This window comes from Crocodylus siamensis, chromosome 15 (assembly GCF_052110815.1).
Source record: "Crocodylus siamensis isolate JL-2025a chromosome 15, ASM5211081v1, whole genome shotgun sequence".
Taxonomy (NCBI): Eukaryota; Metazoa; Chordata; order Crocodylia; family Crocodylidae; genus Crocodylus; species Crocodylus siamensis.
In genome coordinates, this window is record NC_143409.1 from 36,687,663 (window position 1) to 36,710,065 (window position 22,403).

The following is a 22,403-nucleotide window of genomic DNA, read 5'->3' on the forward strand; positions in this document are numbered from 1 at the left end:
TTTCTTCATTACCTCTCCCTTCTGTTCTGGCAGGTATTTTCTTTAAGTTGTTCCAATCTGAAATATTAAAAGCGCTTTCTAACTCCTTGATCTATAGTGGTTGCTAGATATTTGTTTTGCAATTTTACCTCACTTCAGGTGCTTTGTTTGTGGGGCTGGTGAGGGGGATGTTTGTTGCTACTAAACTTTATTTTTTCATTGAATTATTGGGGTCATGATAAAAATGCTGCCTTAAGGCATTACATGATTGAGAGGTCACTCTCTTTGTGATTTAAAATGATGGGGTTCTTGGTTGAAAATTTTGCTTTTTCAACAGTTGCTGTCACATGGAAGAATCAAATCATCCTTCCCCTACTTCTTGAATGAGATCAATCTCTTTCTTCTAAGTATTGCAGTTTGCATTTAAAAAAAGTTCTTCAATTTAAAATAGAATATTTATATTAGAAAGGTTAAAGTAATACAGGAAACTGGTGCAAGGTTTTCCAGACTGTAATAACTGTATTTTTACATTTTTTAGAATGACTATTTCTACCTAAATAGAAATGAAATGATTAAACTGATATATAGGATCCAAGTACTTTGTCTGCCTCTTGTGTTTAGACTTTTGTCTAGTCTACCACTTGTTGGCTGTTATTTATGATGTAGGTACTCGTCCACCCAACAGTGGGCTGAGACCAGCAGTTAAATTTACTCCTAAGGAAAAATAACTGTCCAAGAGCTTTTTTTTTGTAAATGGAAAGGATTCATCTCTTACTTTTAAAAAGTTGGTATTGAACTCCAGTCAGTAACTGGATTGATTTTATTTTATTTTTGGGGGGGACCATTTTTCTAGTTTATCAAGGTTGTTCTGAATTCTAACCTTGCCTTCCAGAATGCTTACAGCCTCACCCGACATGGTTTTATGTGCAAATTTGCTAAGTGTGTATTCAATCCCATTTTTCAAATCCTTAGTGAAAATATTAAACCATACCAGACTCAAGACTGAGTCCTTGGTAAACCCCGTTTATTCCTTATCCCAACTGGACGTTGAGCCACTAATCCAAACAGTTATACAGCTACCTTACAGTACTTTCATCAAGCTTTTATCTTCTCAGCTTACTATAGAGAACGCAGTGAGAGACAGCATCAAAAGTTTTGCTAAAGTCGAAGCATATTACAGCCACTGCTCTTCCCTACCTCAGAGCCTGTTACCTTGTCACAGAAGGAAATCAGTTGGTCCTGATGAATCCAGAGTGGCTACTTAACTCAACTTGTTCTCCTTCAGGTTCTTAGAAAGATTCTTTAATGACTTAATCCATAATCTTTCCTGGTATCAAGGTCAGACTGATTTAGTCTGTAATTTTATTGATCCTCTTTTTTCCCTTTTTAAAGATAAGCACTCTAATTGCCATTTTCTAGACATCTGAGAACTCACCTGTCCTTCACAGGTTCTCAAGAAAATAACGATAAAATTACCTCAAGAAGTTCCTTCAGTACTCTAGGATCCCATTCAGTCCTGCTGGCTTAAGAACATCCAGCTTCTCTGAGGCTAGGAATAGATGTCACCAGGTGAGACAGAACCAGGATGTGTCCTGGTACAGCTGATTCACTTCATTGGGTGAAACGCATCATCCATTTTCCCACCCTCTGATTGTGTCAGACGATGACAATGTGTTCTCTATTTCCAGAAACATGCTTCTGGGGTTTGTCCCTATAAATGGGGAAAGCCAGCTCCAGGGAAGACTTGGGGCTCCAGTGCTCCTGTCCCCTAGCCAGCATGAGTCTCTCTTTCCCCACTGCCCCCCCCCCGCCCGCCCCCTTCCTCTGCCTGCATCTGTGCTGGCTTGGGTCTGTGACAGCTTGGAGCAGCCAAGCACCCAGCAAGTGCTAGCACGTCTCCCTGCGAGGGAGGACTAGTGAAGGGAGACACAAAGGTGCCTGGAATGCTTGGGGTCAGTGACCTAATGTGAATCAGTAGTGGATCTGGTACAGAAGTTCAATAGACCGGCCAAGGAAGACCAAGGCACAGACTAGCAACAGATGTAGAAGGAAGGATTGAGCCTCTCAGAGCTTGGCACCAGTGGCAGCTGAAGGGCCCAGTCCTTCCTTCTGTAGAGTGCTGCTTGACGTAAGCCTCCCAGGCTGCGCTGGCATGTGTTGCTGGCTGCCTCGAGCTGAGTTTAAAGGGGCCTGATTCTTCCTTCTACGTAATACCCTGTCCCTACTGTGTGGTGCAAACCTTCCGGGATGTGTTGGGTGCGTCCTGCTGGAGTTCAGCACCAGTGTAGTCTGGGAGGCTTGCACTGAGCTGCAGGGGCAGTGATGGTTTGTAGAAGGAAGGTTCAGTCACCTTGGAGATCAGCACTAGCAGCAGCTGAGGGGCCCAGTCCTCTCTTCTGTAGAGTGCCTCTGTCCTTGCTGCCTAGCACAAGCCTTCCAGGCTGTGCTGGATCTGTCCTGCCATCTGCCACTGGTACCAAACTCTGAGGGGCCTCATCCTTCTTTCTAGGTAGTCTTGTCCTTGCTGCCTGGTGCAAGCCTCCTGGGCTGTGCTGGATGCATCCTGCCTACTGCCACTAGTGCCAAGTTCTAGGGGGCTTCTGCCAGGCAGCAGGGAAAGGCATGCTCTATAAAAGGAAGGATTGGGTCTTTCAGATAGGGTCCCTCAGAGCTCACCAGTACAGCTCAGGAGACTTTCACTGGGCAGCAGGAACAGGAGTGCTCCATAGAAGGAAGGATTGGGCCCCTCAGCTGCCTCAGGTGCTGAGCTCCGGGGTTCATAGATTTCATAGACATTAGGGGTGGAAGGGACCTTGGAAGATCATCAAGTCCAGCCCCCCACCCAAAGGGCAAGAAGTCAGCTGGGGTCATAGGATCCCAGCAAGATAAGCATCCAATTTGCTCTTGAAGGTGTTCAATGTAGGTGCTTGAACCACCTCTGATGGCAGGCTATTCCAGACCTTGGGGGCTCAGACAGTAAAGAAATTCTTCCTTATGTCCAGCTTGAAACGGTCTCGCAGGAGTTTATGACCATTTGACCTCATCTACCCTTGGGGTGCTCTGGTGAACAAACATTCCCCCAGATCCTGGTGGTCACCCCTGATAAACTTATAAGTAGCCATCAGATCACCCCTGAGTCTGTGTTTTTCTAGGCTAAAGAGCCCCATGGCTCTCAGCCTGTAGTCATAAGGTCTGTTTTCCTGACCTCTGATCATGTGTGTGGCTCTTCTCCACATCCTTTTTGAATTATGGAGCCCAAAACTGGATGCAGTACTCCAGCTGTGGCCTCACCAAGGCCGCGTACAAGGGGAGGATGATGTCTGGGGATTTGCTTGAGAAACATCTATGGATGCAAGCCAATATTTTGGTCGCTTTAGTAGCTGCAACATTGCATTGCAGGCTCGTGTTCATCTTGTGGTCAGTGATGACCCCCAAGTCTCTTTCTTCCATAGTGCTAGCCAGCGTAGCGCTGCCGAGCCTATAAGGATGCTGCAGGTTTTTCTTCCCAAGGTGGAGAACCTTGCATTTTTCGGTGTTAAACACCATCAGGTTCTCGTCTGCCCATTTGCTGAGCCTATCCAGGTCAGCCTGGATCACCCACCTGTCTTCTGGCGTGGATGCTTTGCCCCAAAGTTTGGTGTCATCGGTGAACTTGGCCAGTCCTCTTCTGACTCCAGTGTCCACATCATTAATGAAGATGTTGAACAATATGGGTCCAAGGACAGAGCCTTGGGGGACCCCACTGGTCACAGGACACCATGATGAGTGGCTGCCATCAATTACAACCCTCTGGGTCCGACCACAGAGTCAATTTCCCAGCCAGCGGATCATGGTGGACCCAAGGCCACAGTTGGCCAGTTTTGCCAAGAGGTGATCATGGGTGCTACTCCTTCGTTCTGTGGGGTGGCTGGGACAACCCTGATTGCCTGAGGGGTGCATGCCCCCAGTCCCCTTCTAGGAGAGCGTCAAAGCAGGTCACCATGGCATGCCTGGTGGGGGGGTGGTGTGCCATGATGACCCACTCTGGGGCTCTCCTGGAAGTCTAGGCTGGGTTCTGGGGAGAGTCTGCAGGGACAGCAGGGGGTTGGGGTTGTGTGCCCAGCAGCCAAACAAGGGGTGGTCCCCTCTCAGATACCCTCAGCAGTCTCCAGCATGCTGAGAGGGGTGCAGAAGTGCCCTCCATCTTCTGACCTCGGCTAGTGCAGGCATCTGCATGCCACCCATTTCCCCCCCTGCCTCCTCTCCCTAGGGCGAACGTATGTTCTGTTCGCTCCTGATCCAACTCATGCAGCTTAGAGAAAAACACAAAGGTTTCAGAAGAGGATTTTGCCATTAACAGTACCTTAAAATCACTCTAACTGAAACAGTGTTTCAGTTTTAAAAAATTGAAAAGTAGTCTTGAGAAGGCACATGAAATATTTATGGGAATCATAGTCACTGATATTTATTCTTGGGAAAATAAATAGAAATTCAGTTTTCTAAAATGTCTCAAAACATATAGCCCTCCAAAATTTCCAAACAAGGAGAGCATAAGCATCAAGGCTAACCTAGAAGGGCTCGTAATAAGTTTCATTCATCAAGAAATAGAAAAAGCAGCAGAAAAGGGTACTATCAATATGTTAGAAGAAGGAAAGCAAAGCGTGAGTATATAACCATTGCTAAACAGGGTAGGGGAATGAATATGATACAGAACAGGCTGCAATATAAAGGCTAGAACTGAAGGAATTGGATTTATTTTCTCTAGCAAAAAGACTCATGGTATGGGAAATAAGTCTGTAAATATGTAAACGTTTAAATGGATGACGGCGTAATGGATAAAATAGATGATTTCTTCTTCTCTGTATCTTTGCAGACAGGACAAGAAAAATCAACTTAATTTACAGCACAGAAAGAAAAAAAATCTTTTAACTGTAAAGGTGGTAAAAAACTGGAATAAGCTGTTCAGGAACGTGCTAGAAATCTCTTCATTAGCTATTTTTTAAAACAGGTTTAGGTCAATATCTGTTGGAAATAATCAAGGTATATTTTATTCTTCCTCAATGTAGGGTGTTGGCTTAAATCTGTGGCGCTCAATCTTTTTGGCTGGCGGGCCAAATGAGCACTGCCTAATCCCTCTGTAGGCTGGATCCAGCAGAGCACCCTGTAGCTACGTAGAGGAGGGCAACAAGCCCTGTCTTGCCGCATGGATCCCATCTAGCCCCATGGAAGGAAGCCCTGGCCCCATGGGAGGAAGGGTGCATGGCCCAGCCCCAACCTGGCTGGGTGGAAGGAAGGGGGTGTGGGCTCGCCCCAGTGTGAGGGGAGGGGCATGGCGTAGCCTCAAACCAGCTATTCAGGCATGGCCCAGCCCCAGTTTGACCAGGTGGAGGGAAGGAGGCATGGGCTAGCCCTGTGAGAGGCCATGGCCCAGGCCCAGGCCCAGCTTTAACAGCTGTGTAGGGTGAGGGAGCCTGGTCCAGATCCATGGGAGGAAGGGGGCATGACCAAGCCCCAACCTGACTGTGCAGAGGGAAGGGGGCATATCCCAGCCCCAGGGGGAGGGGACATGGCCTGGCCTTGAGGGAGCCTGGCTGCAACCTGGCTATGCAAAGAAAAGGAGGTGTGACCTGGCTTCGGTCTAGCTGTGCGAGGATAGTATAGTGACCTAGCTCCAATCAACTCAACACGGCTTGGGATTTAGGCATTGAGGAGGGGTGGCAGTATTGACTGCCACTAGTCCCCTGCCACCAAACCACCCAAACCAGAGGGATTCATATGGGCTGGATTCCAAGGCTCCATGGGATGAATTTTGCCTGTGGGCTGGAGGTTGAGCATCTACGAACTAGATGATATCTGTATAGATTCCAGCTCTACCTTCTGTGATTCTCTAAGGTGGTAATTTGGTTTTGTTCAGACACTTGAAGTGTATTTCCTGTAAAGCCAAAGTACTCATGGATACATCTACACATGCAAATAACATGATGCAATAAACTCCAGAGTCGTTTGAGATGGAGTACACTGTTCTTGGATGCAGTGTCTACGCATGTGCCTCAGACAGCAGCAATTTGAGTGCAGGGAGCAGACCTGTGCTGGTAGGGGCCCAGAGGGTCAGCTCTGGGAGGCAGTGTCAGGTGACAGGGACTAGCAGAAGCCAGATGTCTGACCCCCAGCTGACTGGGCACAATTTCATGGAGTTCATAGATGTTAGGGCTGGAAGGGCCCTCGTAAAATCATCGGGTCCAGCCCCCTGCCCAAAGAGCTGGAAGGCAGAGTTAAAGGATCCCAGCAAGATGAGCATCCAAACGTTTCTTAGAAGTGTCCAGAGAAGGTCCTTGCAACACCTCTGGGGGGAGTCTATTCCAGGCATTGGGCGTTTGGACAGTAAAGAAGCTTTTCCTTATGTCCAGCCTAAAACAATCTTGCAGGAGTTTGTAACCGTTGGACCTTGTCGTCACTTGGGGTGCTCTGGTGAACAGGGGTTCCCCCAGATCCTGATGCGCACCCCTTATGTATTTATAGGCTGCCACCAGGTCATCTCTGAGCCTGCGCTTCTCCAGGCTGAAGAGTCCCATGGCTTGCAGCCTCTCTTCATAAAGCCTGTTCTCCTGCCCTCTGGTCATGCGTGTAGTTCTCCTCTGGACTCTTTCAAGCTTCTCCATGTCCTTCCTGCATTGCAGAGCCCAGAATTGGATGCAGTACTCCAGAATTGGATGTTGCAGCCTCACCAAGGGAGAGTACAGTGGGAGGATGACATCCTGGGTCTTGCTCGAGATGCATCAGTAGATGCAAGCTAGAGTTTTATTTGCTTTGCTGGCTGCAGTATCGCACTGCTGGCTCATGTTCATCTTGTGATTGATCATGAACCCCAAGTCCCTTTTGGTTGTGGTGCTAGCGAGTGTAGCACTGCCGAACCTGTAAGTGTGATGTGGGGGGTTTTCCCTGAGGTGGAGCACAGAGCATTTCTCCGTATTGAATGCCATCATGTTTTCATCTGCCCATCTTGCAAGTCTGTTGAGGTTGGCCTGGATCACCAACCTATCCTCAAGTGTGGATACTCTTCCCCAAAGTTTGGTGTCATCGGCAAACTTGGCCAGTCCGCTGCTGACTCCAGAGTCCAGATGGTTTATAAAGACATAGACATTTGCATCTCGTGGTCACTATCTACACATGCATTTGATCACGCTTAATGATTCTGCCGTAAGATAGTACTGTCCCTGACAGTACTACCCTATAGTGGAGTTAATTAGTTTACTATGCCCTAATACCAGTGCCTGTGTAGACTATGACACATTACTACAGAGCTGATTAGCCCTCACCTCAGTAAAGCGCATGTGTAGATGCATTCAGTGACTCAGTATGTCATAGTTGACTTGCATTTGCTTTTCCTGTGCTTAGCTGGCTAAAATAATGTTTGAGTTGAGTATCAGAAAATTTTTCATTTTCTACATGCTCAAAATGTGTTGAACTGGGCAAAGTCTTTGTTACATTTAAATCAAAATATAAAAGGATTATTTGGACTTTTTTTCTCTGCATTGTATTTCAATTTCTGAATGTCTGCTTCATTATCAAGCAGGTAACTTTCCTGAGGGTTACTGATAAAGGTATTGTTGGATATTTGTCCAGCTTTATTCTCAGTAACACTTTTATTTTGCCTGTAGCTTTCAAATAAAAACCTTGAAGAGAAGTTTAAAAGTTTAATATTGATCTTAAAAAAATTCTTAAAAAGTAGGAAAAAGCTGCACGGTGTGCCATTGAAGTAGTTGTTTTTGTATTTTATCTCCAGTATATATTTTTTTACTTTTGAATATTTAATGAGGTCATATATTCAGAAATGGTGTGTCTAACCCTGATATGCATAATACAGTTTTTAAAATCGGATAATAAAATATATATTGTGCTCTCTGATTCCGCTGCTGTCATCAGTGTCATACCTAAGATTAGCCTTATTACCTCATCTGTTTATGCTTTAGAGACCTAGAATTTAATATAGGAGTCAGTCTGGATGCAAGTGGTTTTTAAAAACCTTCTGTGAACTGATTGGGCATCTTAAAGTTCAAACATTTGTATTAATCTATCAGCAATTTACAATATTACATCTCTTCAAAAGAACCTTTCAATGTAATGCTCTAGATATGTCTTGCAACAGTAATGAATACACAAGTGTGTTTCATAAAGTAACAGCAGTTTCAAAATACAGCCGTTGCATTCAGTGAATAAAACTACACAGCAGTGGGGAACACTGGTGGCATTGTCAAATGCACCCATTATTTACTACTATGTAGAGAAGTGATATGGTCTAGTAAATGATCATTGCACACAAAATGGTTTTATTTCAACAATGCTGACACTTTCTGAAACACCTGTGTATGTGTGTGTGTGTGTGTGTGTGTGTGTGTGTATGTGTTCAAAGCATCCCATTATGTTGTTCATAAACTTTAAGCTAGTTGTGCAGCTATAGGGCTATAAAAACTTACTGCATTTTAAGTTATTCCATTTTAAAATAGCTTACTTCATTACAGACTCCAGTTTTAGAGGTCTACTGCCTTTTTCATAATTTGAAAAATAATGCAGACTTCAGATCCTGAAACTTAAAAAAATGTGCATATGCAGAATTTACATTTTAATATGGTACATGTATTGTCTTACAGTGACTGAGTTCATTACAAAGACAATATGAACTTAAGACCCAGACACTAAAAATATGTTGTAGTAGGAGATTGAGGAAATTCACGTTATGATCCCCTTTCAGTATAACATAATATAGAATTACTATGGAACACTTATAATATCTTATAATGTGAGATTACCAAGGGAACCCATTACACTCCCTTTATGACATATGTTATGATGATGAAAAGACTTTGGTGCAAGTGTATCTGGCCTTTTATACAATTTAAAAAATAAATGAAACCAAAAAAAGGTCATAATACTTCTTTGAGTTAACAGAAGACATAGCTTTGTTGCTTGTTGTTGACTTCTCCGATTTTTACCTTGGCTACTATGGGCTACTGTGGAAATCTGGTGCATTGGAGCAGACTCAATCATGCATCAGTGTCCCCACACCAAAAAATGGCAATGGGGCACTTTGAACTAAAGCTCGTTTGAGATTTAGTTCAAAGCACCCTTCCACCATTTTTTGTTGTGGGGACACTGATACACATGATGCTCAGGTGCTTTTAATTAGTGTGGCCCACTAATTAAAGTGCCTTCCCTCCCCCCCCACATGTGTAAAAATGCCCTACTTGATGTATGTAAGTTGTTTTGAGATGAGGGAAGTGGGGGCCTTCAACTTCCCAGGTGAGATCAGTTGAGAAATATAATGCAGAACACAGGAAGTTTTTGAGGCCAGTTGTACCAGAGTAATGCAACTGGATTTAAACTAGCAACAGAAATCAAGGACAATAAGAAGTCCTTCTTTAGATATGTAGGGAACAGGAGGAAAACAAGTGCAAGTATGGGGCCATGGCTTAACAACTCAGGATAACTGGCTACTGATGCTCAGGAGAAAACTCACCTCCTGAATGACGACTGCTTTGGTATTTCACCAGTTTAAGGGGAAAATCATACTAGATAAGGTTAAGAATGGGCATGGTGGGAATGACCGCCTTCGTACCATTGACGTTGAGCTGCTACGTGATCAGTTAGAAAAATCAGACATTTATAAGTTAGCAGGACTGGATGAACTTCATCGGAGAGTGCTGAAGTAGCTGGCTGAAGTTATTGCAGGACCTCTGGCGAAACTCTTCCAAAACTTGTGGCTCTTGAGGGAGGTCCCTGAAGACTGGAAAAGGGCCAATGTTGTGCCCATCTTCAAAAAGGGGAGGAGAAAGGACCTGAGCAAGTATAGGCCAATTAGCCTAACTTCCATCCCAGGATTGGGATTTGGATGTGGTGGTGAAGAGCTCACTGGCCAAGTTCATGGACATCACCAAGTTATGGGGGAGCATTGTCACACTTGAAAATAGACTGCAGACACAGGCGGACCTAGATAAGCTGGCACGTTGGGTAGATCAGAACCAGATAAAGTTCAACATTGAGAAGTGTTAAGTGCTCCATCTGGGGATGAAAAATCCCCAACATACTTACAGGCTCAGTAACGCCAAACTGACTAGTACCACGACTGAAAGAGACCTAGGGGTAATACTAGATCATAGTGTGAACATGAGCCATCAGTGTGATGCTATAGCCAGCAGGAAAAACAGTACTCTGGCATGCATCAACCAATGCATCTGAAGCAAACCCAAGGAAGTAATTTTTCTGCTTTACTCAGCATTGGTGAGGTCACCTGACCCCAGTTGTCTTTCCTGCCTAGTGCAGGGGGGCTGGACCCGATGATCTTGCGAGGCCCCTTCCAGTCTATGAATCTATGAAGCACTCTCTGATTTCTTAAAGTCTTTTAAAGTGTTTTAAGAGAGGAAGGCCAGTTTTATCACTATATCATTACTCATATAATTCATAATCACATATGAGGATAAGGAGAAGAATCATGTCTCAGTAGGTAAATCAGATCTTTTTCTCAACTGCTAGAAGTCTGTAGTTGATACACAAAGTTCATATTTAATATTAATTATAAGTTATGAGAACTATATAGGACCTGTTTAGGAAAGAATAGACCTCCATACCACAGGTTGAACTCCATTGGTTCCAATTCAGCTGAGTCTTCAACTGATTATATTACATTCCTTGGGTCTCTTCAGTTATTGTATAATATTTTCAGCGCAAGCAAGGGGAAATTGTGAAGAAAACTATTCCAGATTCAGTCCATTCTATGTTTAATAGTTGGGCTGCATGTTTTGACTGTACCTGCTGTTTTTTGTCAAGATTTTGAAAGGCTTTCTAGTAGCATTGAATGAGTTAGATTACTTGAGTCTGACTGCCAAAATCAGAAGCAAGATTGCTGGACTAATAAAATACACGTCAGAATATAAATGTTCTACTTACTTCAGTTTAGCTGAAAACTTCCATTCCCACCAGTCTTGTCCTACTGCTCAGAGATGCAACCCTGGATGCTAAAAAAGGCAGCATAGTGTCTTTTCATTGAACTGGCACAACTGAGAGAGATTTATGATGAATGTCTGCATGTTGCCACAAATTTGGCATTGATGTACCAGGGTCAAAACCCCTTTCTAAAAGCAGATGCAGTGATACAAATGATCAAGATAACCCTGATGATGTAAAGCACTAACTTAAGGACAGTATTTCCTTTCCTATCATGGACTCTGTCACAGGCAGACTTAAAAACAATCTTGCTGTAATGGTATGTATCTGTCAAAAATTTGAACTTTGAACCTTTCTTGACAAGGATGATGCTGATCTCAATGACTTTCTAATCTGTGTTCTACTGAAGTTATCACCGGTGATGAGAAAGATAAGGTAATAGTTCTTAAACGTATTTACAAAGACTTTATTGCCCCCCAAATAATATTACCATTTCATTTATTAAATTACAGTATGAAGTCTCTCTGCAAAAACTTCTCCCCAGCCTAATTGTTGCACAGTTTTTGCTGCATACCAGTCTCTGTGGCCAGTGCATAAAGATAATTTAGTGTGCTCAAATGTGTCAAGAACTAGTGCTGTACAACAATGGATCAGTCAAGGTTGAGGGCAAAGCATCTCTTACAATTGAACATGTCCTTACGATATTTATCATTTTTTGGTAAAATTGTTGATTGATTTGCTGGAAAAAGTTGAACTCCATATAATTAAGTTATACGGAATATTCTTTTATATTTGTCACATATCTTGACTGCTTTTGCCTTTTTCCTTTTCACAACGTGGCTGACAGTGATGTCTTTGCTTATATTTATGATATATATTTGTAACTTTTTTTGTATTTATCATCTCTTTGCTTATGTTCATGAGTTTTGAATTCATAAGTTTTGAAATAAATTTTTGGAGATCGTACTTCTGCTTTATGTACACACATTACTTGCAATTATTATTTTACTCATTTTAATGTCTATTAAGAAAGAAAATTCTCATAATTTTGGAGAGGCCCTCAAGTTTGGGGGCCTGGTGCAATTTCTATCACTGTTCCTCTCTCATACGCTCTCCTCATGCTTCCATATTTTCATTGTTATTTTACTCATGTCAGCTAGTTACTCATGTCAGCTAATGCTAACATGAGCCTGATCACCTCTGTAAGTCTTCTATGTAGGCTTAACAAGGGATTCCCTTTTTTAGAAGTTTTCAGTGTTTCAGTCCTCTTTTTCCCTTTCTAAACTTCCTGTACATTTCTAACAGATTTTAATGATCTCTCCCTTTACAAGACAACAGATTATTTCAGACTGAATTAGTGACAGGTTTTTTTGTTTTGGGTTTTTTGCCCTTTAATATGTTTCTGAATCACTGTCTCTATGATCAACTATAGTAGTTGGCTTAGAACATCCATGGCTTCAGTGAGCTGTTTCTCTAAAAGTTATTTCTAATGTTCTTTACTGACATAGAAGGTGAAACTACACTTGTGTGTCTGTATACCCCTCTACACATGCAGGTAAATGTGCAATGGGATCTAATGCGTGATTCACACAATCACGCCTCCTGCCATGCCATGCATGCATGGCAAGAGAAAATATTGTGGGATTGCACATCAGATCCTATTGCACCTTATTGCTGATGTAGGGAGCCTGCATGAAGCAAGCTCTAGTGACTGGGAGCCCCCTCAGCTGAGAGGCACCCACCTGTGGAGGCACCCTGTATACCCGTGGCTGGGTGATGCAGCGGGAGGCACGTTGTGGAGACCCAGCCTCTGTAGCTATGGGACCCCGGGTCCTAGCATCTGTGGGGTTCTTCCAGGCCCCAGAGTCCATAGCTGCTAGCGCTGAAAGTTCCCCACTGTTACAGGACTTGGGACTTGCAGACTGTGGTTATGGGAGACCCTGCTAAATATGCAATTTTAAAGTTTAATAGAAATCAGCTAAAATGTTGGTACACATTTTGAAGTCTAACTTTTATAGCTGGTTGGAGCCTTTTATGGCATGATAGCTACTTTGCATGTGTATCTGGTCTCAAGGTAACTGTGCAGTTAACCATTACACTGGTTCCCTGCATGGCTCCCACAGGTGGTGAATACATGTACGTGCCACTCCTGAGACCAGTGAACTGCTGTATGGATCCGCTCCTTGTCTAGGTGGAGGTGGCTTAAAGTAAGTTGCCTGCAGTTAAACAGGTGCAGCAAATGCTTGTTCACACTCCAGAAGTGTAATGTAATTATCCTTGAAGATAATTCAGTATGCATAACCAAATAATACACTAAGGCATAGTTATGAATTAATATAGGGTTGTCCAAATGGTAGCCTGTTGGACGTCTCCCATTGCTTTCCAGCCGCTGTCTCAGTGGTCTCTGGGCTCCCCCTACCTCATCCAGGTTCTATTTTTAACCCCTTCCTTGGGGATAGGGTGATGCCAGGCTGCGGTGCCCAGGGAGCCCATGGTTCGGGAGGCCCGGAGTCTCTGTAGCTGGAAGGGCACCTGCTTATGGGCATGTCAGGAATCTGGTGGAGAGACATGCTGTAGGCACAAGTGTGTGTTTGGGGGGGCATATGTTTGGTGCAGGCATGTGATTTGTCAGGGGCTGGAGGGAGGGACATGCAGCCAGTGCAGGTGTCTGGCCATGGGTCATGCAGCCAGCACATGAGTGTAGCTGGGGAGAAGGGGGAAAGGTGTGCATCTGCACAGGCATGTGGCCAGGAGGGCGTGTGTTAGACAGAATACATGCTGAATGAGCTTTAAGTAGTAAATGAGGCAGCCTGTAACAACATTCACTATTGTCCTTATTTCTTTGTTTTATAATCCCTGTGTTTTGGTCTTGAAATGATGGTTGATCCTGCAAACTCTTATTCCGATGAGTAACATGTAGGGGAGCAATTTCATGAGTAAATTTATAATATTGAATAACCTTTGCAGGGCAGAATTTTATTTCCTGAATAAACTAAAGGTTTGATTTTAGAAGTCTACAATAACACACAGTTCTAATATTATAAAAGCCTAAGTCTGTCTGCCTGTCTGTCCCTAATGCTCTATTCACACTCTAATTGGCTGACAGAAACAGCCAATCAGAATGCTCCAAGTGTGAGGGAGCACTGCCATGATTCCAAAGCCCCTCCAAGCAGTGCTAAGGACCAGTCAGGGGCTGGGGGAGCCAGGACCAGCAGCGCTGGCCGCGGCTCCCCCATCCTGCTCCCTGCAAGAGGCAGAACAGTGGCAGCATGGGGCATTAGGTGGTGGCACTCCATCTCAGCCCCCCCATCCCCCCATCATTCTTTGTGGGGCAGTTGGCTAGTAATCACATATCTCCCTAGAATATCAAAGAATGTGCTTAGTTTACTTGCAATATTTTAGGTGCCTACCTTGACATATTTATCTATGGCCTTTTTCAGAGGTCATCAAATATTGAAGATACTAATTAAAGTGAGGAGCTTTCGGTGTATAGGTTTCTCATTTGAGTATCAAAATTACTCAAAATTAATTCATTTGATGAATTGCAGGACTGACATTCATTTTAGTCAAATATATCTAAAGGTTTTTATTTTAAATGATATCTGTCCTTTCCTCCCTGCTAGGTCTCTCGATTCAATATTGAGCAATGCTGTACAAGGCCTATCTGTCCTAGATTGTCACCTAGTTGAAGTGGAGGGCGACACTCTTTACTTGTATGGTTCTGGAGCTCTGGACTGCCTAGATCGAAATTGGAGTGTTCAAACAGCTGGAGCTGTCACCACAATCTCCTTTATATTTATAGAATTTGATGAACTTGTTCATGTGTTAACTAAATTGAAGATCAAATTTCCTAATTCTCTGGTAAGAAGTTTCCTTAGATTTCAATGCTCTGTATTGTTCCAGAATATATGGCTGTTCTTTGTTTACACCTTTTTCAGTGAAGTTATCGTCTTCGTTTTTCAGGCTTGTCATTTATATGTAAAAAACTGTGATGTGAACAACCAAGGGGTTTTGACTGTATTGTGCTATAGCCTGATGAGGTTTCTTTGACCAACACCCGGTTTTCAAAGGGAAGTGATAGAAATTATTTCTGATACAAGAAACAAATTAACTGTACTTATACACTTAGATGTATAACAATGGTGTGGTGTTGAGCCATAATTTCCATGTATCAGAAAGTATTCCCTTCTATAGCATAGCCAAGATATGAGAAGTGGGAAGAGTTTACAAGAAGTCATGGTTAAAGAGAAACCTCTATGGAGTTCTGTAGTTCTTGCTAATGTAAATATACAAGTCTGGCCACATGTCCTCTTAATGACTTAAAGCTGTAAGCTCAAAACAAATTATATAAAAGTACCTCCTAAACATCTCCCCTGAAACGTACTGTATTTACTTGAATGTAAGATTTGTTTTTTCCTCCAATCAGCATGGGGAAAAAACATCCTTCCTCTTATATTTGCACACAGAAAAACCTCATTAAATACATTATTTATCATTTTAAACTGCTTCCAGAAACGGCATATGCTCAGTCATGAAAACCAACTATGAAATTGATTAAATGTAGCCAATGTTGAGCATGCCTGTAAAACACATAGCCTATATTGGGTAAACGTACAGATGGGAACCTACCACAACAGTAGATTAGTGCAGCCCATCTGACTAAGATGTATGCTGAAGCACATGCAGGTCTACGAAGTGGCAGTTGGGGCCTAGCCTCAACATGAGTGAGAGTACCTTCCTGGCTGCGGGTGAATTCAAGGACCTGTTGTTCCCGGGGATCTCTGTCTCCCGTGAGGGGATAAGGATCCTTGGGGTGGAGTTCAACCCTGAGTTGAGCAGAAGGAAGGCCTGGGAAAAGACGGAGGCCTAGGCCAAACAGATTTTGGGTCTGTGGCATGTGCACCACCTCTCCATGCAGGGGGTGCATGGCATTCATGAAGGCAGTGTTGCTGCCAATGCTTCTGTATGCCACACTGGTCTACCCTCTGCTGAAGTATGTCACCCACAGAATCCAGAGATATTCTGCCTTCTGAGGATCCAGATGGGAGAAGTTGGTGAGGAAGACTCTGTACAAGACAAAGTGGGCCAGAGGCAGGTGAATTCCAGACATCCTTCCAGACATCCCAGGCAATGTTCGTGAACAAGATTTGCAAGCTGGTGACTGGAGCAGAGTCCCAAACAGCTTGCTTCATCAGGTACTTTGCAGGGCACCTCCTGAGGCTGTGAACCATGGATCATCTGTAGTTCTACAAGGTCCTAGACAAGTTCTAGAGCAGATACAACCTACACAAAGAAGCCCTGGTGACCATGTCCAGCCACAGGAAGATGCAGGAGTCAGTAAGAGCCAGAGACAGACTGTCAACTGTGGAGTTGCTTCCCAGTGGTGGCTGTCAGACCATTTGGGAGTGCATCTTTCACAAGGGCCTATGAAATGATCACAGAGACCTGAACTGGCAGCTCACTGAGCATTCCTAGTGTGGATGCTGAGGCACACAGAGGGGTAGAGATGTCAGCCCAACTGCCCCATGGCAACCTGCCAAAGCAGAGCAGAGCAGAGATTATCAAACACCTCCTATGGGGCTGTCTATATGCCAAGGAGGTGTGGAAGAAGTATACTGGGTGGTGACGGGGGTCAGGCTGATGACAAGAGAAACAGCTTTGTACAGGTACCTGACCAAGCACCAGGGGACACCGACAGCCTGCTTTGACCAGTTCATTTCCTGTGTCAGGAGTTCCCTGCAGAAGACCAGGAACCTCCTGATATACAGGAACATGGAGCTCTCAGCCAAGGACTGAAAAACTGGGACTGAGCAAGCTGCAGTCTTACTACCAGAAAACAGAAGGAGAGGGCAGAGAAGAGGTGGCCAACATTGTCTGGGAAAGAGACCACTGGTACAAGGTTTTCAACCCGCCCGGCCCCCCCTCCCGGAAGACAGCCACAACAAAGACTAAGAAAGTGAATTGACCAGGTTGACAGTGACGATGAAGAGAGCAACAGAGATGATGAAACTAACAGTGACAGTACCCGTGACTTATATGAGCTAAGGGCAAAAAGAGTAGCGACCATAGGTAGAAACAAAGTGACAGTGCAAATATAACTGTGAAAGAAATGTGGACAGGTGTGTGGGTGCATGGGTGAGACTACTATAATGGGTGAATGGGTGCACAGGGATGAGTCTTGTAACGGGTGCATGTTTTTGAAACTGTGTTTAGGGTCTTGAAGACTGGCAAGCTTAATGGTGTATATCTAGATATCTAGTAATCTGTCTATAAAAACTTTTTTGCAAAAAAAAAAAAAAAAAAAATAGTATGGTAGTATGGATTGAGTGGCAGCCCCCCTCAATATTGACTCTTTTCAAAGTCATGGTGAGCCACTACATTGCATAAATTTCAACTTCCTCTTCACTCCCATATTTGACCTGCATCTTTCTTTCCTTTTTCTAGTGGTTCCTTGTTCTTCACCAGCCTTAAATGTCTGGCAAACATTACCAAACTTCTATGTAGATGAGAGGCTCTGTCACTCCCCCTCTTGGCCTATCGCATGCAACTGGTGTGACAGCCCTTCGTGGGTGGAGCCAGACCAGATGGCCCCATGCTTCATTTGCATATACATTTTTGGAGGGTCCCAGGACTCATGTCAGGAACATCCAGTTCCAGTCATTAGAACATGAATCCTTTTTTGGGGGTATCTGGAGTTCATACATATACTAAACAGTGTTGGACTGTAGGGTCACTATGGCTTGAAAAGCTGTTGACTCTGTTGGGACCCAGCTCAATGAACTAAATGGTAAATTATGAGCCTTTGGCCTTTGGACTAATATCATCCATAGTTTATATTGCGTATAAGTAGGTACAAAAGCATTGCTCAAAAGTGTGTTTATGGGGTACCTGTGCTTGCAGCAGTTTGCAGAAAGGTAAAATATATTAATTCTGCAACTAATTCTGTAGGTATCTGTATCAATTTACATACATGCATGGATGTTTATTTCAAAGTCTTTTTTTTTTGGTCCTTTGTATTTCAAATTAACAAGGTTTTGCTTTACAAGGCAGAAGGGGAGCTCTGAGTCTGGCCCTCAATCTGGGTTAGGGCCAGAGTCAGATCCACAGCAGACTCCTGTCCCCTTACTTTGCTTGCCCTCTGCAGCTTCTGCCCCACCCACCTTTACTGTCAACACACAGCTCTTCCCCCTCCCCTGCTTACTACCACCTGAAGCTCGTCCACATTTTGTACTCGGGAGGGAACCAAGCTTCAGCAGGGTTTTACACTAAGGGGGGAAGAGGCAGAGAATTCAGGGAGCAGGTGGTAGGGGTAGAGATTGTGGGCAGTTGAGGGAGAGGAGCAGAAGCTGCAAGGAGCTAGCAGTGGTGGGGGAGAGGCAGGGTACCAGTGGCAGGCGGGGCCAGGAAAGCTACAGGGAAACGGAGTGGGAGCAGAAGGCAAGAGGGTACCTGACCCCCTGTCCCCGCCCCCAACTATCTGACCACCTAGCCACTATTTTGCCTTCTGTAGCAATAGGAGGGGGACAAATTCAAGGCAACCTTAGATTCTGTAAATGGAAAATTGTGATACATTTATAAAGTTTCCATATATAGAATGTAATTTTTGTGGGATCATCTTAAATTCAGGGTCATTTTAGATTCAAGTAAATATGGTATATAAGAGGTCAGTTCGTGCCTCTCCAGTTTCCCGTCTTGGTTTCTGGTCAGCATATTTTTCTGTCTTCCTTGTAATAATCATAGAATCATAGAAGTAAGGTTGGAAGGGGCCTTGTAGATCTTCAAGTCCGACCCCCCTCCCCCCCCCGAGCAGAAGAAAAACTGGGCTCAGATGACTCCAGCCAGGTAGGGATCAAGCCTCTTCTTAAAGACCCCCAGGGTAGAAGCCAGCACCACTTCTCTTGGAAGTTGGTTCCAGATCCTAGCCTCCCTAACTGTGAAGTAGTTCTTACGGATGTCTAATCTAAACCTACTCTCCAACAACTTGTGGCTGTTATTCCTTGTTATGCCAGGGGGTGCTAGGGGAAACAAGGTCTCTCCCAAACCCTTCTGGTCCCCCCTAGTGAGTTTATAGACGGTCACCAGTTCCCCGCTCAGCCTTCTCTTGTGAAGGCCGAACAGGTTCAGGTCCCGCAGTCTCTCATTGTAGGGTCTGTCCTGTTGTCCCCGGATCATGCGGGTGGCCCTCCTCTGGACCCTCTCAATATTGTCCACATCCCTCCTGAAGTGCGGCGCCCAGAACTGGACACAGTGCTCCAGCTGTGGCCTGACCAGTGTCGCATAGAAGGGGAGGATCACCTCCTTGGCCCTACTTGAGATGCACCTGTGGATGCACAACAAGGTCCAGTTAGCCCTGCTAACTGTGACCTTGCATTGTCGGCCCGTGTTCATCTTGGAGTCAATAATGACTCCAAGATCCCTTTCTGCCTCCGTGCTCTCAGGAAGGGAGATTCCCATCTTGTAGGTGCTGCTGGTTACTACTGCCCAAGTGCAGCACCCTGCACTTGTCATTATTGAAACGCATCCTGTTTTTGTTAGTCCACCCCTGTAACGTATCCAGGTCTTGCTGCAATCTTTCCCTCCCTACTAGTGTGCTCACCTCACCCCAAATTTTGGTATCGTCAGCAAATTGAAACAGGTTGTTTTTCACCCCGTCGTCCAAGTCGCTGATAAAGAAATTGAACAGCACGGGCCCAAGGACCGAGCCCTGGGGGACTCCACTGCCCACTTCCCCCCAGGTCGAATATGACATGTCCACCACCACCACCCTCTGAGTACGACCCTTCAGCCAATTTGCAATCTATCTGACTGTGCAGGCATCAGTGCCACAGTCGCCTAGTTTTTTAATGAGGATGGGGTGGGAGATGGTATCAAAGGCCTTGCTGAAGTCCAGAAAGACTATGTCCATGGCGACACCTGCATGCAATGCTTTTGTGACCTGATCATAAAGGCAATTAGGTTGGTTTGACATGGCCTGCCCCTAACGAAACCGTGCTGGTTGCCCTTGAGCATCATCCCTGAAGCTGGTCCGTTGCAGATGTGCTTCTTGATGATCTTCTCAAAGAGTTTCCCTAGGATTGAGATAAGACTGATGGGCCTATAGTTGCTTGGGTCCTCCCTCCTCCCTTTTGTAAAGATGGGGACCACGTTTGCTGTCTTCCAGTCATCTGGCACCTGAGTGCTCGTAAAGCACCACAAGCACTCATAAAGCTGTGCCAAGGGCCCTGCAATAACCCCTGCTAGCTCCCTCAGCACCCTGGGGTGGAGAGCATCTGGACCTGCTGATTGGAACATGTCCAACCCCTCCAGAAGCTCTCTAACCCAGTCCTTCCCAACCTGAGGTCTGGAGGCATTCCCCTCGAGTCCGTCTTGCATCACAGTGGGGAAGTCCCAGTCCCTGCACAAGAAAACGGAGGTGAAGAATTGGTTAAAGGGGTCTGCTTTGTTTGGCGCAACCACCAGATTGCCCAGAGTATCTTGCAGGGGCCCCATGTTTCCCAGTTCTTTCTTCATCCTCCCTATATATTTGAAAAAGGACTTTGATCTTGGACGCTAGTCCTAGCTCTGTCTGCCTTGGCTTTCCTGACAGCCCCCCCTACAGGCCCAAGCAAAGGAGGTATACTCCTCTTTGGAGATAGCATCCCCTTCTACTGGGTGTACGCCGCCTTTTTTCGCAATCAGGCATTCCTGGACACCCTTGGTGAGCCAGGGGGGCTTTTGGGCAGTCTTGCCCCCCTTGCATCTTGTTGGGATGGTCACCCCATGGGCCCTAAGTATTGTCTCCTTAAGGAATGACCACTCATCTTGGGCACTGGGTTCTTCTGCTCTTGAGAACCCCAGTGCCTCTCCCACTAATCTCAACTCGTTGAAGTTGGCCCTCTTAAAGTCTAGGGCTTCCGCCTTGCTGCAGGCCCTTGACACCCTGTTCTGGATGGTGAATTCCAGCAAGCGATGATCGCTATCACTCAGGTGGTCAAGGACCTGGAGGCCCCTTACCAGGTTGTCGCCTGTGGCCAGGACCAGGTCCAACAGGGCATTTCCTCTGGTGGGACTGTGCACCTCCTGAATTAAGTGGAGGCCCTGTATCTTGGCCAGGAATCTCCTGGAACGGTCCAGCCTGGCTGACTGTTCCTCCCAGCAGATGCCCGGGTAATTTAAATCACCCATGACACCTACATCCCTTGCCTTAAGTGCCTCTGCAAGCTGGTCCAAAAATTCCTGGTTCAACTCCTCCCCTTGGCCGGGGGGGTCTGTAGTAGACCCCCACCGATAGATCCCTCTCATGGCCCCCTTGTATCTTGTTTTGGAGCACTTCAGCTTGCCCCTCCTCTGACCCCATTCTGCTGGTAGAGGATGTGTATTGCTCCTTGACATAGAGTGCCGCACCCTCACCTTTCCTTTCTTGTCTGTCCCGCCTGTAAAGCTTATAGCCCTAATGCTAACTGCCCAGTTGTGGGATGAATTCCACCACGTTTCTGTAGGCCTATTATGTTTGGGTTTGAACTGGCTATTCTGAGGGCGAGTTCCTCCTGTTTGTTTCCCATACTAGGAGCATTGGTATATAGGCATTTAAGGCCTTGCATAGCTGCGTGTGCCACCCCCCGATTTGGGAGACTGTCTGGATCCCTGTTTCTTACCTGGGCACTCCTTGCATTTGTCACCTGTCTTGCTTGGGTGGTGTCTCCTTGTCTTCCTGTGGCCCCCTCCCCTGGCGAGGCTAGTTTAAAGCTCACTGTGTGAGATCAGCCAACCTGGAAGAGAAGACATGCTTGCCTTTAGGAGAGAGGTGAAGCCCATACCACCCCAGCAAGTCCCCTGCCCAAAAGCATGGTTCATTATCTAGGAACCCCAAGGCCTGCCTGGCGGCACCAACTGCGTAAGCACCGGTTGACCTCGCCAATGCAGGCCTGGTGTCACCGTCCCCGCCTACTGACTGGAAAAAGAGAGGAGAATATCACCTGCGTCCCCGTCTCCTTAAGCTTGTCCCCCAGTGTTGGACCTGGCTGCGTCATTCGTTCCCACATAGATGACAGCCATGGGGTACTGGCCTGCAGGTTGGATGTAGACTGGGATCCTCTCCATAATGTCCCTAACCCGAGCCCCAGGCATGAAGCAGACCTCTCGCGCCATGGGGTCAGGCTGGCAGATGGGACCTTCCAATCCTCATAGGTTGGAGTCTCTGATTGATGTAACTCTTTTTTAAGATACTGAATCTAACGCAACTCACTTGCTTCAGCCCAGATGAATGTATACTCAGGCTGGGGCTATGAAATTCTTCCAGAGGTTTTAAGCTGCCAAAATTTCATGGTTCTCTGGTTCAGCATGACCTTGTCATAGGGCCCCTTCTTCAGCAGGGATTGACAGAGCAATGAACTGTATGGGTGCTGTAAACAGGAAATGCTCCATTTTTCAAAATGTTTCACTTAAGTCCTTGTATATGAACCAGATATGGAACGCTTTTCTTTCATGCAGATTTCACATGAACTTTATTCACATAGTGTTTTTTGCAT

At 45.3% G+C, this 22,403-nt stretch overlaps 1 protein-coding gene across 5 annotated transcripts in view; it reads left to right on the forward strand.

Annotated features, from left to right (window-relative positions):
• The window catches only part of LRRC49 (leucine rich repeat containing 49), a 132,437-nt gene that overhangs the window by 92,240 nt on the left and 17,794 nt on the right, over nt 1-22,403 (forward strand). For all 5 annotated transcript variants that reach the window (XR_016439273.1, XM_090028492.1, XM_090028491.1 and 2 more), the window contains one exon: nt 14,520-14,757. Coding sequence is in view for 4 of the 5 variants with exons in the window: in XM_090028492.1 (XP_089884618.1) it covers nt 14,520-14,757 (238 nt within the window). In the remaining variant the exon portion in view is untranslated. The remainder of the gene's footprint in view (nt 1-14,519; nt 14,758-22,403) is intronic.